The 18,041-nt window shown below is 44.9% G+C and overlaps 1 protein-coding gene across 2 annotated transcripts in view; it reads left to right on the top strand.

Moving 5' to 3' along the window:
• The window catches only part of EGFLAM (EGF like, fibronectin type III and laminin G domains), a 203,972-nt gene that overhangs the window by 139,386 nt on the left and 46,545 nt on the right, over nucleotides 1-18,041 (top strand). The window contains exons 8-13 of one of the 2 annotated variants that reach the window (XM_047766743.1): nucleotides 3,106-3,221; nucleotides 3,794-4,112; nucleotides 4,790-4,890; nucleotides 6,378-6,478; nucleotides 8,771-8,915; nucleotides 11,888-12,077. In XM_047766743.1, coding sequence (XP_047622699.1) covers nucleotides 3,106-3,221; nucleotides 3,794-4,112; nucleotides 4,790-4,890; nucleotides 6,378-6,478; nucleotides 8,771-8,915; nucleotides 11,888-12,077 — 972 coding nt within the window. Of the gene's footprint in view, nucleotides 1-3,102; nucleotides 3,222-3,793; nucleotides 4,113-4,789; nucleotides 4,891-6,377; nucleotides 6,479-8,770; nucleotides 8,916-11,887; nucleotides 12,078-18,041 lie in introns of both variants that reach the window. The other variant, XM_047766734.1, reaches the window with a different exon arrangement.

Below are 18,041 nucleotides of genomic sequence, written 5' to 3'. Positions count from 1 at the left end.
ATGTACTACATAATTCCTTTATTACCTAAAGAATTCCTTCTTCTGAAATTTAACAAATCTGAAAATATGAGCGATACAGAGATAGAATGGAGAGGGAGAAAAGGCAAGAAGAGATGCAGAAAAAGAGAGAGAGAGGCAGAGGAAGAGGTAGATACAGAGAGATGAGGTTGGGGAAGCTGTCTTCAGAGACCTCTAGGCTTTTTGTGTGAAGACCTCTGGCACACAGCTGTGCTGGCTGGAGGCAGGTGGCTGAAGAGAATTTATATCCGAGTGTAAATCTGGCATCAACAGGCTTGAATTTTCAGCTGGCATGTGGGCTATTTTAAGTAAAACTGGGGGATTGGTGCGGAGGTGGTAAGATCACCACCTCTCTTGTGTTAGCCCACTTCCACCACGATGTGCCTGACACCTGAGAACAGATCCTGGCCCGCTGTCTGTGGATCACCTGCTGACCACGTTTCCCTCTTCCTGGTCCAGGAGATGTCTTGTCAGCAGCATGCCCATTGAGCAAACTTCCCACACCCTGTCTTTGTCATTTCCTTCACTTCACGTTCAATCTGCTTGCTATTTTGCTCATGGAGGGTGAGTTTGCTTTTGTGAGACAGGTGTTTGGCGTAGCTCATTCTGAAAGCAGAATTATCTTTAAGTTCAATTTATGGTTTTTTAATGTCATTTTCTTTACTTTTTAAACTAATCACCCAGTAACTAATGGGCATCAGCCACCTACAAAAGTCAGTTTCTGTTGCCAGAATTGTTACAGTTTTAAAGCCTGGTGCCTCGTGTGCTTGTGTCTACTCAGACCCACCAGGAGGAAATGGGGGCACTGTGGAGCCTGGGGGTAGGGCTTCTTGTGTCCAGCCTGAGTCAGGACTGCTGTGGATCAGTAGACTTTGTGGATGACAACTGAATAAAAATATTAATCTGACCATCCCCCAAAGAACAATACCCTGTATTGTCCCCTCTGAGTTTTCTCAGCTTACCTTCCAGTCCTGAAAGCTCCCGTTGTTTTGCTAACATGGATGAAAATAGTTGACCCCTCAGATGCCACACAGGGCCCCTTTTTCGCTGGATGTGGGAGTGTTTGCTCTAGTATAGTGTCTCTTTCTTATTGAAAAACTTTTAATGAAATATTTCGGATAGCAAATATATATATACATATATTTATGCTTTTATACATATTATTTTTATGCTTTTATGTAACAAAAAAATAATACAAACACTCTATTCAGAAACAGTGGAGGAGTTCCCGTCGTGGCGCAGTGGTTGACGAATCCAACTAGGAACCATGAGGTTGCGGGTTCGGTCCCTGGCCTTGCTCAGTGGGTTAACGATCCGGCGTTGCCGTGAGCTGTGGTGTAGGTTGCAGACGCGGCTCGGATCCCGCGTTGCTGTGGCTCTGGCGTAGGCCAGTGGCTACAGCTCCGATTCAACCCCTAGCCTGGGAACCTCCATATGCCGTGGGAGCGGCCCAAGAAATAGCAACAACAAAAAAGACAAAAGACAAAAAAAAAAGAAAAGAAAAGAAAAGAAATAGTGGAGCCCAGCATCTGTCTTAAGAAATAGAGTGTTTTAGAGTCCTTTCAGAGGCCCTTGCATGTTATGCCTCGTGCACATCCCTCTTCTAACCTTACCCAGGTATTTTTTGTCATCACTTTACTTAAAAGTTTAAGTATATAGTCAGGCCTTATCGATCCATGGTTGGTTGAAGCTGCTGATGTAGAATCTTTGGATGCAGAATCCACAGATACCAAGGACCATTTTATGTAAGGAACATCAGCATCTCAGATTTTTTTTTTTTTTTTTAGTGGTTGCTCCTGTGGCATATGGAAATTCCTGAGCCAGGGATAAAATCAGAGCCACATCTGCAAACTACACCACAGCTCGTGGCAACACCAGATTCTTAACCCACTGAGCAAGGCCAGGGATCCAACCCGCATCCTCAAGGACATTATGTAGGGTTCTTAACCTGCTGAGCCTCAATGGGAACTCTGTCATGGCTCTTTTTATTTGCCGGGCTGGGGGGGGTGCGGTTCCTGTAACCAAAACCATGTGTGGGATACCAAGGGACTAGGGACTGTATCCTTAAATAATATATAGTTTTCCTTGCTGTTGACTTTTATATAAATGGCATCAAACTGAACAGGCGCCTTTGCAAGTTGCATTTTTTGTGCATAAAATCATGTGAGATTAAATCACATTGATACATTAAATACCCATTCATTCATTTCCCCTATTCCGTAGTATTCCATTCCATAGATAAACTAGAATTCATTTATTCATTCTCTGTTGATGGATATTTGGGGTGTTACTACTTTTATAAATAAAAAATTTGGCGGGTTTTTTTTTTTTTTTTTACTGTTAGAAATTCAGATGCTATGAATATGTTATGCACACGTCTTCTGGTACACACATAGAAGAATTTCTCCAGTTTTTGTAAGTTGGGGTGAGATTGCTGAGTCATAAGTTATGAACACTTTCTACTTTATTAAATATTCCCAAGTGTTCTGCAGAGTGGATGTACCAGTTTACACATCTAACAGTTAGGGTCTGAGTCTCCCTTGACCCCCATCCTTGGTAATATTTTTTTTATTTCCCAACTTGGCTGTTTGCCGATCTGGTCGCTATAAAATGACAGTTCTTTCTGGGTTTAATGGGCATTTCCTTGACTGCTTATGAGATGAAATGTTCTTTGAATTTTTTTGCTCGTGCTGCTTCCTCTTCTGCTTTTTTACTTGTTTGTTTGGGCTGCACCTGCGGCATATGGAGGTCCCAGGCTAGGGGTTAAATTGGAGCTGTGGCTGCTGGCCTATGCCACAGGCAACGACAGATCTGAGCCTCATCTGTTACCTACACCACAGTTTCCGGCAATGCCAGATCCTTAACCCACTGAGCGAGGCCAGGGATCAAACCTGTGTCCTCATGGATGCTAGTCAGATTCGTTTCCGCTGTGCCACAGCAGGAGCTCCCTGCTTCCTCTTCTGTTTTGAATCCCTGTGTGTTTCCTATACGTCTCCATTCACTGAGCACAGCTCTGTATGTGGCTAAATTAGGAATGAAAAGGGAGCCAAGGCCTATGTTGACACACTGTGCTGCTTTTCTCAGAAGGCCCTGAGGAGTCAGGAAGTGGGCGCTATGGACCCCATTACATGACCGACACAGAAGGCGGTGAGGATGGTGACGGATTTGAAGACGACTTAGATTTGGATATTTCCTTTGAGGAGGTAACAAACAGTACTGCTTTTAAAACCTTGGTGTTTTGTTTTCTTGTTGAACAAGGCAATTTGGTCAATGGACAACAAACATTTTCCTTAACACTTAATTAAATTGGCTCCTTTGCTTTTAACACTTATCTACTTCCTCTGACTATTAGGCTCCCAGTGATCACAAATTAATAGTAACTCAGCACCAGCCATGCTGATGTTCTGTAGTTAGCCCTTGCCTGCTGACTTCACAGTCTGGCAAAAACATTATTTAGTCCATTTACATAAGGGAATAAACAATTCCTTGACAAAGGAATGCATTTGGTGATGTCGTAATAACGATAAGTCATGTGATATCAGCTTTAGCGCTGACTTTCTGAGTAATACAGGGCAAGGTGCCTAAAATCCTTGAGCCTCAAGTTCTTTAACCATAAATTTCGATCAATAGTATCTGCTCCCTCTGCATCCCAGGCTTTGGGGAAGTATCAAAAAAATGACCATGTTTTCAAGTATTGGGCATCAGCTAGAAGTAAGGCAGGCTCGTTACTGTGCTCTGTGTTAATCCTGAATTTCTTTTCCTTCTCTGTCTTTAGGTTAAACCGCTTCCTGCTATCAAAGAAAGGAATAAGAACTTTTTGGTAGAATCCAAGATGGCGCCTAGATCAAACCCAATGACCATTTCCAGGCTTGTCCCCCCTACCCCGGCATCTCTGCCTATGACTACGGTGGTTCCCCAGCCCACCCCAGTGGAGAGGAAGGGGAAGACTGGTGTGGCTCTGATACCCAGGCTCTTTGACATGTCTTGTGATGAGACTCTCTGCTCTGCTGACAGCTTCTGTGTCAATGACTACACCTGGGGGGGCTCTCGATGCCACTGCAACCTGGGTAAAGGTGGTGAGAGCTGCTCAGAAGGTAGGCTCTTGGTGTGTGTGTGTGTTGGGGGGAGGATGGAACATGCTGATGAATTGGTCACACTGGGCGCCAGAGGACAGTTTTGCAGTCCACACATGGTTCCTACAAGCCCTTTTTCTAAGATAAGCCCCTTCTTCCCATTTTAGTCATTACATTAGCTCCTTAGCTCTACAGGGCAAACATGAGGCAACTCCCATTGCTTCTCGTTAGATAGCAGCACTATGTCTATATGTGCCAAACATGTCATCCTTTTGGAGCAATTAATAAATCATCCTGATGGCACCCTGGGGTGGGCTTTACTTTTCTCACACCTCTGCTGAAAAAAATGCAGCAGAAACATGTGCATAAATGTTAAGGAAAATAATTGAGTCAACTTCTATTACACGCAGGGACAGCTGGAAAGCAGCTGTCAGTGGCCTTAAGGCCATTGATTTCTTTTGAAGGTGGCAAGTAGCAATCTCCAAAGATGCAGTTTCTCTCTAAGAAATCCAGAAGCTCCAAGTCCTCAGGAATGAGAATCCTAGGGGTAAAGAGTAGAGAAAAGAAGATGGTAAGCTAGGCTTAACAGACTTCCAGTTTTTACTTAATGACATCCAGGCAATGGTGTGTATTGATTTTGTTGCATTTGAAGAAGTAAGGAAAGAGTGTTCTTTTGTTTTGTCCTTTTCTCTTTTCAGATATTGTTATACAGTATCCTCAGTTCTTTGGCCACTCCTATGTAACCTTTGAACCTCTGAAGAACTCTTATCAGGCATTTCAAATTACTCTTGAATTTAGGGTAAGAAGAATTAATTGTTTGATGAGAGCCTATTGGAGACCTTAACACAGCAGTGGGGCTCCATCAAAGGGAGGAGGAGGGGAGAGGAAGCAGGGGGGCAAACCCATTCACAGGGTAGTGAGAACAGTGGGCACATTTACACACTCAAGGGTGCCAGCAAGGGGAGAGTGGGTTGGGTTCTGCATATTACTGAGCTAGGGAAACAGCTGGCCTGAAGGTTCCCAGGGAGAATGTTTGTGTCCCTGCCATGTTGCTCATGTCAGCTGGAAAAAAAAAAAAAAATACACCACCTAAAAGTTGAAAATAGTATTTGGCAGATTTGCTGAGGACTTAAGGCTGATAGTTCTGAGGGACTAACTCCCCCGCTTTAAATCCTCAGCAAGTTAACACTCATAATAGGGACTCTTCCCAGACAGGGTTTCAGAAGCCATAAATGCACTCTTCATCCCCAAATACCTTTTAAACAGAGCCCACACAACCTTCATTATTATTACTATAACTGAACAAATAGAAAATCCGGGAGTTCTCATCATGGCTCAGTGGTTAATGAATCCAACTAGGAACCCTGAGGACACGGGTTCGATCCCTGGCCTCGCTCAGTGAGTTAAGGATCCGGTGTTGCTGTGAGCTGTGGTGTAGGTCGAAACACGCCTTGGATCTCATGTTGCTGTGGCTGTGGTGTAGGCCAGTGGCTACAGCTCCAATTACACCCCTAGCCTGGGAACCTACATGTGCCGTGGGTGCGACCCTAGAAAAAGACAAAAGAAAAAAAGAAAAGAAAAAAATCTGATATATGAAACCTTGGCATACAGTAAGGGTCCAATAAGTGCTAAGTGATCGGAATTAGCTGCAAGTCAGAATTCAGTGCTTTCAGCTTAAAGTGATCCTTTTGGGTATCTCGGATGATGGAAAAAGGTTTGGAATATGGAAACAAGTCCCCTTTGAGGTCATGGTCAACATGTTGAGGGTCCAAAAGATGATCTATCCCAGTCTAGGATGGTCAATCTGGGTGAAAACCAAACTGGTCTATCAGCTGGGCTGTTTGTATTGTCATGTTCTCCTCAAGGAAGCGAAGAAACAAGTGTGCATGGGAAGTAAAACAAATCAAGGAAAAAGTAGAATGATCATTGGTGAGACTAGAATTTGATGAACCTGCGAACAGTCCCTGTGTGACCATGGTCTTTGTGCTCACAGTTTCCCCTGAGGCTCTGCTGGTGGGTCCACAAAGCCAAGGAAAGAGTGGGTCAGACAGGGCGGTCTTCTCTCATGTCACTGCCAAATTCCTCGAACGCTGTTTATCTGCTGCCCTTTGTTTATTGAAAATGAATCGGGACTGGCTACCTGGGAATTAATGGGAATCCACATGCTTGTAAATAGGACCACCCAACAGTGGAGATGCTCAGGTTTCATATTCATGAGTGTTTCCAGGTGGTGCTTTATGGAAGAGGAGGTGTTCATTGTGTGCGTGGCTTTTGTTTGTATAACAGGCAGAGGCGGAGGATGGCTTACTGCTCTACTGCGGGGAGAATGAGCACGGGAGGGGAGATTTCATGGCCCTGGCCATCATCCGGCGTTCACTCCAGTTCAGGTAACTCCTCCCCAAAACCCCTAGGATTTTGACTGCTGGTCTACGTGATGTTTTCTTTTTTGCAGTGTGAATAAAATCTCTATAGGATGGATTCCTGTAAATAAAGGAATAGTGTGTATTAGATGAGCATGGACCAGTTTACTAAATACTGGAGTATCAGGATTGCAGGATAACCTCTGATATTTAAGTCTCAGAACCTTGCAACCATTCATTCATTCAACAGAAAATGTTCCTGAGCCCTTGAGGTGTTCTTGGCACGGCTGTAGTGCCTGCTGTAGCATCAGTGAGCCAAAGCAACCGAGTCCCTTCTCTCCTGGAGCTCCAGTGGATGCAATGGGAAGAGGGCTGGAACCTCCTCCTTGTCCCCTGTAGATACAGCTGACAGCCATGGAGAGCAGAGAGGAGTCCACAGTCCTCTACGGGTTCCCAGAGGCTCGGATCCCATCTTCGTCTTCCTTTGGGGCCGTGGCGAACTGTTTGACTTAATTCCTCTGCCCTAACATACCTTGGAAGCCATCTTGGGGGTGTGTGTGTGTGTGTGTGTGTGTGTGTGGTTTTCTGGAGGCAGAGTTTTGTGGACACATTTTCACCATCCTCCTGGTGGTGTACACAGCGCTATTTAAGAATGACCAGTGGGGATCAACCTTGTGCTTCTCCATGGTGTACTGGTTAAGACCCTGATGGCACCATTCCCCCTGCCTGACCTTCAGCAAGTGACTTAGCCTATCCCAGCCTGCATTTCCTCCCAAGGCCATTGTGAGAATTAAATGCCTTAACATATCAAAGTGCTTAGAGCAGAGCAGAGCGTGACCTATGACAAGCACTCTGCAAGTATCAATCGTTACTGTCTTTTGATTATTTCAGCACAAAAATTACTTTTGGTTAAGTTTGATAAGGCTGTCGAGCATCCCACATAGGGCAGAAAATGCCATTCCTCCCATACCCCACCTCCCCCATCCCACCCTCACCCCCACTGCCATCCTTTGCTAAATGCTTTGATTGATGGGAGACTAAGGTTAGCCAGCAGGATCTGGGGCTGTGGCCCTAACCTGATGGGGCTTTAATAACACTTGGAGGGCCTGAGAGACTCCCACTAGCCCTGATGGTCACTTGCTGGTGGTAAATAACCCAACTCTGCAGCTCCTACCACATGATTCTGATATCCCCCCTCTAGGTGAGCCTGTTCTGCAAAGCCTCTTGATCCCATTCCACACCCCTGAGGATCAGGAGACAATGGGAGGCTGTGAGAAGTGGGTTGCAGCTAGGGAAAGCCCTCATAAGGACAGCACCAGCCATGCTTCCTTCTCCCCTCGGTCTCAGGACCTATGGGGAGGTGGCATGGTGGCTGCTTGGTAGTTGCCTGGAAAGGATCAGAATTCTAGATGTCAGGCATAGTGACCACTGGGCACCCTGGGCCATGCAGAGGTCGGGGAAAAAAAAAAGAATAACGCAACTGTCTGAGAATGCCTGTCCTCCACCCACACCCCCCTGAGCCAAGCTTCCCATGGAAACCACACCTGCACTCGGGCCCAGCTGAACACAGATGGCAGTGCTGGCCAGCTTGCCAAAATGAGTGTGAAAACCTTTTTTTTTTTACACCATTTTATTAATATCACTGAGCCTGTCATTTGGGAGTTGTGGGAAGTCCCCAGAGAAATCCTTGGAAGCAGAATGACTCAAGCTGTAATTCTCTGCACCTTGAGTCCGTGTTTAGCATCTGGTCATCACTGAGATGGAGAGGGAAGATCTTAGCTGCCCAGGATTCTCCAAGATGCAGAGAAAATCAGATTAAAGAAGGTCTCCCAGGGAAGGGTTCTATGGGCAGATGAAAGACAACTAGGTTGGTGTCATCCCAGGGAGGAGGCACCTAGTTTTTCCAGGTGTACATTTTAACAGCTCTTGATATTTGCAAAGCCGACTGAACGGACTGGCTCTGAAAGAAGCCATTGCCCTGGTGACAAGGTGCCTGCTCATGGTGAACGGGTTGATCAAAGAACCTTCCTAGGAGTTCCCGCTGTGGCTCAGCAAATTAAGAACCCGACCTTGTGTCTATGAGGATGCAGATTTGATCCTGGCTTTGCTCAGTGGGTTAAGGATCCGACGTTGCTGCAAGCTTACAGTGTAGGTCACAAAGGCAGTTCGGATCTGGTGTCACTGTGGCTGTGGTGTCGTCCGGCAGCTGCAGGTCTAATTTTGACCTCTAGCCTGGGAACTTCTATATGCTGCAGGCGTGGCTATAAAGAGAGAGAGAGAAAAAAGAACCCTCCACCCTTTCCTTTTCTCCCCCCACAGGTTTAACTGTGGAACTGGAGTTGCCATCATCACGAGTGAGACCAAAATCAAACTAGGGGCTTGGCATACCGTTACGCTCTACAGAGATGGGCTGAATGGGCTGTTGCAGCTGAACAATGGTACCCCAGTGACAGGCCAGTCCCAGGTGAGTGTGGGCCTCACTCCCTCCCCACCCACCCAGCACCCCCAGCAAGCATTCTGGGAGGGTCCCATTGCAGAGAGCTGGCGGCCCTGGCAGATGGGCTGTTTTTCATGGAGAACCCATGCAACCTGGTCTTTCCATTCAAGGTGGGGCTTCAGGGCAGGCATCTAGCCCACACTGACAGAAGAAGAGGATGGAATTTGCCAGCATCGTGCTCTTGGGTGCATGGGGACAGGCAACAGGTCTCTTTCTATAAGGACATCAAAGCCACGGGTGGAGGAAGGCCCGTCTTAGAAGAATAGAAGCCATTATTAGTGCCAAGCACAAAGCTTGCTTTTAAGGCCGGGGTGTTGCAATCTTGTGGCTTTAGAAAATCATCCCGAAAGGTTCACTTGGTTCAAAATGCAGGAATAATCCATTCATCCACCTTTTTTGGGGGCCATGATTATAGGAAGTGGTAAAACAATTTCACCGTTGGACCACTCAGCAAATCACCTAGGTATTCACGTATTTGTCATGCTCTGAGCAATTTTAGGACTGTGTTTAGAATAAATAGTTTGGATTAGCAACCTGCCAAGGAACCGAGCCTGTAATTATAATCAGGCAGGTGTCTGTATTCTCTGAGGAAAAATGTAGCAAGAAAGTCTTTGTGTGTATGTGTGTATGGCTTTTCCCTTGCCTGGGCTCTTCACTGTTTTGCTGACAAGACATTTTATATAAAGGGTCATGACTTGCTGTTTTAAAAGAAAGAATAGAAAAAATAAATCTCATTCATTTGGACCCTGATGGCTCCAAAGGAACAAGAATCCAAATATGGCAAGTGAGCGTGAATGCGGGAACATCACTTACGCATATATGCATATATTTCTAAGGAAGGAAAAGACAGGAAATATGCACTGCAGAGTCACATAAATGCCAGAACAATAGGCCTAATATGATTAGAATTAAATTTGATAGGATAAAGAAGATTTGAACTTGAGTCCAAATGTTAGCATGCATACAGGATGGAGAAGCTGTAGCAGAAGGAACGTGAAAAATGTCTTATGGTTTAAAATAAGGGAATTCAGTAAAAGTTAATAAATAGGGCCTTGTGGTAACAACAAGCTAAAGAAGTTATAGGTTGCATTAATAGAGGCATAGCATCTAGAAAAAAATGGAGGTAATAATCTCTGGTGCTTACGTAGTGCTCTAACAGTGGCTCTAATCCTAGAAGAGGATTGCATTTGGAGTCTATGATGTTAACAAATATGAGAATTAATTGCAAGAAACATAATTTTATGGATACTCAGGGCAACATCTTCCTCTCTGCTACCAGGTTTACTAAGCAAGTTGCCTAAGTAGGACCACAGATGTGGAATGTTTAATAAAGTGTCTTGGGAGATAGTGACTTTGTCTTATGTAGGAGTTCCCCCAAAACAAACCTGAGATAAGGAATCCTCTGCAAATGATGCATTAAGGAAATGCTCTCATAGGAAACCTGTAATAGAGGGGATTAAGATGGACAGGAATGGGGCACAACTCAACAAGAGTAAAGTCTCAGGCAGAGTTCATCAGGGTCTTGCTTCAGCATAATCCCACCAGGGAGCCCCAGCGTGTATGTTGTACCTGGAATTATTCCAGCACCAATCAAGGGAGCTGGACTTTCACACTTAAGCACCCATTAAAAACTGTTAAGTGCTCTTCCGGGGAGGGGGGGATGCAAACTCTAGGGCACCACCAATTCTTTGAAAAGGCAGGCAAAGCAAGTTCCAGGGGCTGAAAGGCAACCCTCATCCAAGGGAGATAAAGGCCAGGCTCGAAGACTCTTTCTTGGGATGTTGTGAAGGGAGCCTCAGAGGAATCATTCACCCCCATGATGTACTTAATGCTCGGGAAAAGGAAAGGGATTGAGCTGTCAGGCTCCTGCTGTGGTCCTGGATCAGGGAACACGGCCAGAGGGGTGAAGATGAGATCCAGACGCAGTGCATTCTGAGGATCTTGATGAAATAAGCCAACAGGGGACTCAGTTCATCTAAGAAAAGCTGTGTGCCAGTGACTAGCAAATGATTAATCCTTAAAATCCACTGTGAGTACTTCAAAGCTGCCTATCTCATATTTAATATGCTGTTTACAAATGGTTCTTATCTGTTCCTTAGTAAAGATAAAGCAATGATTAGATGTTTTACCATTTGATAACAAAAGCATAAAGGATAAAGATTACATTTCAGTGGCTTACATTCTGGACATTTTATAACTTCCGGCAGCATGCCTTTCCCCACCCACTTTAATCCAAATGAATGAGGTATTTCTGTGATAAAAAAACAAATAACCAAGGGCACCTTAATTTTGTCCCACCAAATGTTCAGCTCTGTATTTTGTAACCTCGAAACCTGCAATCCATATTGTGGTCTAGTCTAAGATTGGAAATGTCCCTACCTCGCTGTAATAACACTAGAAATAAATTGGGTCCATGAGCAAATTTCAAAATATTTTGCAACTCAGTCTTGGCAATTTCCCTGTCCCTCACAAATGCCTCTTGCAGGATATAGTATAATGGTGACGAGGATGGTAAAAGGGTCAATGTTAGCCCACGTATACACAAAATGAGTATTATCACCTTTTGAGACACAGCATAGTCCTATGACCCATCCAAGATACACAGTAAATTGGTGTCAGGAGTGGAAAGAGAAAGGTTTTTTTTGGACGCCCGGCATAGTACCCTGCCTGTTGGGTTGCTCTTGGCTCTGACCTGCCTTCCCTTCCCTTCTAGGCATTCCAAAATCATCCTTTCTTGAAACCCAGCCCTCTGAGAAGCTGAGTTTCCTATGGTTAACTGTGGGTTTCATTTTCCAGTAGGACAGTGACGTAAAGAAAAGTACGGATGGAAGAAAACACTGGGGCTATAAACAGCATCTTACCCATGTCCCTCATGAAACTCTGTTGTGTTTTAGCTTTTGACTTTGTGTAGTGAGTTAAGGTTTCCGTCTTTCTTAAAGGGCCAGTACAGTAAAATTACCTTCCGGACTCCTCTTTATGTTGGTGGGGCTCCCAGTGTTTACTGGTTGGTGAGAGCAACAGGGACAAACCGAGGCTTTCAAGGCTGTGTACAGTCGCTCACTGTTAATGGGAAGAGAATGGACTTGAGGCCCTGGCCCCTGGGGAAAGCGCTCAGCGGGGCCGATGTGGGTAAGTGGTCGCTGGGCAGGTGGGGTGCCCTTGTGGGATTGCCTTTCTGGGTTGGACCGGGGAGGGGAGCAGCTTCATGGGCCATAACCCTGGGCTGAGCTTCAGGAAGGAGGTGGTTCTAAGGGGTCAGGTTGGGGCTCTGCAGACATGATGACCTTGAATCTGAACACCAGGACATGGTAAATAACTCTTAAGCATGCCCCAAACCCTTGGCTGGGTCCTGCTGCCATCCTGGCCTCTTCATGAAACGTGGCCTGGACTCATCCGATGAGGCAACAGCAAGTCAGCCTTTCCACCCTTCGTCACCCAAGTCCAGTGGAAAAAGCAACACAATCATGTAGAAGGATCTTTCATCTACTCTCTGCTTTTAAAGGAAGTGGTCACATTCGAACTCTTGACCACTGCCAGACGTGTGCTTGGAAGTCCTCTCATTTATTCCTTACACTCACTCTTGGGGACGGCGGGGGGCCGGGGGCCGGGGGGGGAATTATCATCATACTTATTTACACATGAAGACAGGGGGACTTGTAAAAGTTGAAGAACTTATCCCAAATGGGTCAGAACTAGGATTATGGGGCTTTTTTTTCTTTGTTTCTATTTTACTTTTTTTAAAAATAAGACTTTGTTTTTGAATAGTTTAAGATTCACAGTGAAATTAAGGGGAAGGAACAGAGATTTCCCCTATCCCCTCCTCCCTCACACATACCTAGGACACCGCCCCCCAACACACACACACACACACACACACACACACACACACACGCACACACACAGTTATCAACATCCCCCACCAGAAGAGAATCAGAGAGAGAATGGATATGCGTCTGTGTATGACTGGGTCACTTTGGTGTATAGCAGAAATTATCACAACCTTGTAAATTAACTATACTTCAGTAAAACTTAAAAATAAATAAACAAACCCATCCCCCACCAGAGGGGACATTTCTTATAACTGATGAGCCTATTAACACATCATAATCACCCCAGATCCATAGTTCACATACGGAGTATTTTCACTGCCCTAAAAATCCTCTGTATTCTGCCTGTTCATCTCTCTACTCCCTCCATTCCCAAGTCCTTTTTTTTTTTTTTTAAGGGGCTATACCCACGGCATATGGAAGTTCCCAGGCTAGGGGTCAATCCAAGCTGCAGCTGCTGGCCTATGCCACAGCCACAGCAACGCCAGATCCTTAACCCACTAAGTGAGGTCAGGGATCGAATCCATGTCTTCATGGATACTAGTTGGGTTTTTAACCCACTGAGCCACTATGGGGACTCCCCCACTGATCTTTTTATGGGCTTTATATTTTTTCCTTTTCCAAAATGTCATATGGTTGGAATCATACATTATGTAGCCTTCATAGATTAGCTTCTTTCAGTTAGTTATATGTGTCTTAAGTTTCCTCCATGCCTTTTCATGGCTTGAGAGCTCATTTCTTTTTAGCACTGAATGATATTCCACTGTCTGGGTGTACCACAATTTCTTTGTTCACTTACCGAAGGACATCTTGGCTGCTTCCAAATTTTGTCAATTATGAATAAAGATGCTAGAAATATCCATGTGTAGGTTTGAGGGTAGACATAAGTTCTCAACTCTCTTGGGTAAATAAATGCCAGAGAGTGTGATTGCTGGGTCAGATGGCACGAGTATGTTCAGTTTTGTAAGAAACAACCAAAGTGTATTCCAGAGTGACGGTACCATTGTGCATTCCCACCATGAGTGCATGCAAGTTCCTGTTGCTCTGCATCCTTATTGGCATTTGAAGCTGTCAGGCTTCCGTATTTCGGCCATTCGAATAGGTGTGTAGTGGTACCTTATTGAAATTTGCATTTCCTTAATGACATATGATATGGAGCATTTTTTCACATGTTTATTTACCATGTGTATATCTTTGGTGAAGTGTCTGTTAAGGTCTTTGGCCCATTTTTTAATTAGCTTGTCTCTTTTCTTATTATTGAGTTCTACAAGTTCCTTATATATTTTGGATGACAGTCTTCTATCAGATGTGTCTTTTGAAATTTTTTATTTTCCATCTGTGGCTTGTCTTCTCTTTTTCTTGGCATTGTCTTTCACAGGGCAGAAGTTTTTAATTTTAATGAAGTCCAAGTTATCATTTATTTCTTTCATGGATCATGCCTTTGCTGTTGTATCTAAAAAGTCATCACCTCACCCAAGTCATCTGGGTTTTCACCTATGTTATCTTCTGGGAGTTTTATGTTTACATTTAGGTCTGTGATCCCTTTTGAGTTAATTCTTATGCAAGATGTAAGCTGTATGCCTAGATTCATTTTTTTGTGTGTGGATGCCCCGTTGTTCCATCACCATTTGTTAAAAAGACCAGGATTGTTTTTAAAGCAATGAGGACATTTTATGGAGTTCCCGTTGTGACTCAGCAGGTTCTGAACCTGACTAGTACGCATGAGGATGCGGATTTGATCCCTGGCCTTGCCCAGTGGGTTAAGGATCTAGCTTTGCCAGGAGCTGTGGTGTAGGTCACAGAAGCGGCTTGAATCTGGTGTGGCTGTGGCTGTGGTGTAGGCTCCAATTTGACCCCCAGCCTGGGAATTTCCATATGCCACAGATGTGGCCCTAAAAAAGCAAAACATAAAAAAATACAATAAAAAAAGCAGTAAGGACATTTATTCCATTACCAAAGGCAGCAGGTAGATAATTCTAAGGTTGGTTAATTCAGTGACTATTTTAGTCAGTCAGGGCTGCCATAAAAAAATACCAACGACTGAGTGGTTTAAACAACAGAAATTTATTTTCTCACAGTTCTGGAGACTAGAAATCCAAGATCAAAGTGTTGGCAGGTTTGGTTTCTCTGGAGGCTTCTCTCCTTGGCTTGGAGACGGCCACCTCCTCCCTGTGTCCTCACATGGCCTGTTGTCTGTGCTTGAACCCCTGCTGGCTCTCCCTCTTCTCAAAAGGACATGAGTCAGACTAGATTAGACCCCCCCCCTCACATGACCTCATTTAATCGTAATTACCTCCTCACAGGACCCAACTCCAAATACAGTCCCATTGGGAGTTAGGACTTCAACCTTTGAGGTTTGGGAGGACACACTTCAGTCCCTAACAACGACTCGGTAATGTTAGCACTCTAGGTTGGTATCTCTGTGGTTCTCTTGCTTCTCACCCGTAATCCCAAGATGGTGCCGCAACTCTGAGCATCACATCCTCATACAACATTGTTTTGTGGGAAGAAATGGCAAGGCCCTCTTTTGGGTTCCTTTTTTCCTCCATCTTCGAGACGTTATTTTTGAAAGAATGCATGGTAAACGCCAGGTTCCCACTCCCTAGATTCTACCCTTCACATTTGGCTGCATTTCCTTATCACATACGATACTATCTCTCCCTCTCTCCATTCCTGGATCAAAGCTTGGATTTGGGACTCCAGGGACCGTTTTGTTTCTTTGTTTTGTAGCTAATATTAGTTGAGCAGCTACTACATGTAGCCACCATTTTGAACTACTTTAATCTTCTGAAATTCCTACAGCGTGGGTGCTATGATTAGTCTTAGTGTTTACAGATGAGAGTTGGTGGTACAGAATAGTTAAGTAACTTGCCTGAGGTCACACAGCTAGTAAGTGGTAGAGCTGATAAGCTGTGATCTCAGGGATTCTGGCTCCAGTGTCTGCCCCCAAGCACATTTGCCTCATCAGTCTCCTGAATTGGCTTCAAATTGCTTCCTTCTAGCTTTCTCACTCCCAAAGGTGATACCATTGTTGAAACTACAGAAGATGGGGTTTACTTGAAAGGAAAAGATTACTCTCCACCTGTTATTCCCTCTGTTACTTTTTCCTCAGTTGATCATTTAATCAAAGCAAACAACCAACAGTAATGACTATAACTATTACAAGGCACGTCCTGGGGCAGGACAATGTCTCCAAAATCCCTCTTCTTGAATATCTGTGATGATTCAGGATGGAAGAACCAGCAGGCCCATCAGAAACCCCCTGAGGTGTTGAAGAGTTCAGACTCTGAGGTTGTCTGGATTTGACAGATCCATTAACTTCACTGGGACTCAGTGTCCCCATCTGTAAATAGTAACTGCCTCATAAGGTTATTTTGGCTACCTGAGTTGTGGTTCCTATAGAATACTGAGAATAAAGCCTTGCACATAGCAAATCTATTATAAATATTTCCTGTTAATATGATTATTAGTATTCTGACTCCGCCATCCACAGGGCATGAGTTTTTTCTTCTCTCTTCATTGAACTAAGAGGAAAACAGCCCTCAGGACAGATCTGGGAGTCTCGAGGCTGCAGTGACCTCTGATAGGTAGTTAAGAGGTTGCAAAATTGAGCAGCGGCTGGTATCTGATGGTGTTTTAAATTCTGATGTGGAAAAATGTCAACTAGCATCTCCATTGAGCAGATGAACCAGGAGGGCCCAGCTTGCTGGCTCGCTTTCCCTGGTGGCAGCTATTGCGTTATTCCATTGCTCTCTATGACCTTAATGGCAGGCATTGGTCACATAGCCTTTTTTAAAATTTCTTCCCATTTTTCCCTCTGGGGTATGAGAACAGGGTTGGCTCTCCTTCACCCAACATGTTTGCTTTCTTTTGAGTGAGTCCACGTGAAGTTCAGGTTCCTCTAAGTTAAATGCAGTCTCAGTATGGGGAAGACTGGGCCCTTTGCAAACAGTGATGAATTTCTGTGGAGATACAGGCTTCCAGAATAGGGTAAGGACAGTCCTTGCATCCCAGCTCCTCCCTTTGATCTCTACCTTGGCATTACCGTTACCGTCTTCAGCCACAGCTGTTTCACTGTCCCACCTCCCCACTCCCACTAAACCTTTTTCCAGGGGGTCTTTCATTACTCAACCCCTCCCACCTCATCTCCTTCATTAGATTATTTCCGGCTATTGGACTCTCTCCGAACTCACATTTGAGAATACTCAGCAATCTCAGCAAATTGTTGCATTCTCTGGCCCAGCCTTTTCTTTTATTATTTCCGCCCCAATTCTCAAACCTAAACCACCACCACTCATTTTTTCTAGTGCCATCTTGGGTGCTATAGACCCAACCTACCAAGTTATTAGAAACAAGAGGTCTGCAGTGGCTACGAGTCTCACCATGGCTTTTCACTCTTACTTTCTGCTACTCAGTAAATACTTATTTAACTTCCTGCTTAATGCTGGTCACAACACTGGGTCCCGGAGATAAAGTAATGAACAAGACCGACAGACAGGATCCCAGCTCATCCCTCATGTACCTGCTACAAGGAGAGGCCAAATTAATCAAATAATCATCTCAGAAATAAATGAGTACGGTTTCCAAGTAAGTGTTACAAAGGGGAGGTAATGGGGAGTTCCTGTTGTGGTTCAGTGGAAACGAACCTGACTGGTATCCATGAGGACACAGGTTCAATCCCTGGCCTTGCTCAGTAGGTTAAGGGATCTGGCATTGCCGTGAGCTGTGGTGTAGGTTGCAACACGGCTCGAATCTCCAGTTGCTGTGGCTGTGGCCTAGGTTGGCGGCTACAACTCCGACTGGACCCCTAGCCTGGGACCTTCCATATGCTGCAGGTGTGGCCCTAAAAACACAAAACCAAAGGGGGGGGGGTGATAGTGCAACACTAGAAAAATAGGGGGATTTATGGGCCGAGGGTCAGGAAAAGCATTTCTGAGCATGAATGTGAAATTGAGATCCGAAGCAAGAGTAGGGCTTAGAAAGCAGAGACGAGAGAGAAGTGCATTCCGGGCAGAGGAAATGGCTTGTCCCAATGGGAGTGTAAGGGGAAGGCAGGTTCCATGAACTAGTTTGTGTTTTGAAAAGATCCCTCTGACTACAGCGGCTCATAAGACAATATCTTCGGCTTTGGTGGGGGGGCATGTCGATCAGGTGAGAGGCTATGCAATAGTTCATTTTAAAGACGATGGTGGTTTGATCCAGGGTGATAGGGGTGGCAGATGTGACAGATCTTTAGGAGCGGAAATAGAGAAGCCTCATCATGGGG

This window comes from Phacochoerus africanus, chromosome 1 (genome assembly GCF_016906955.1).
Source record: "Phacochoerus africanus isolate WHEZ1 chromosome 1, ROS_Pafr_v1, whole genome shotgun sequence".
NCBI lineage: Eukaryota > Metazoa > Chordata > Mammalia > Artiodactyla > Suidae > Phacochoerus > Phacochoerus africanus.
The sequence above is the reverse complement of the archived record's forward strand: the minus strand, read 5'-3'. Positions and strand labels throughout refer to the sequence as shown.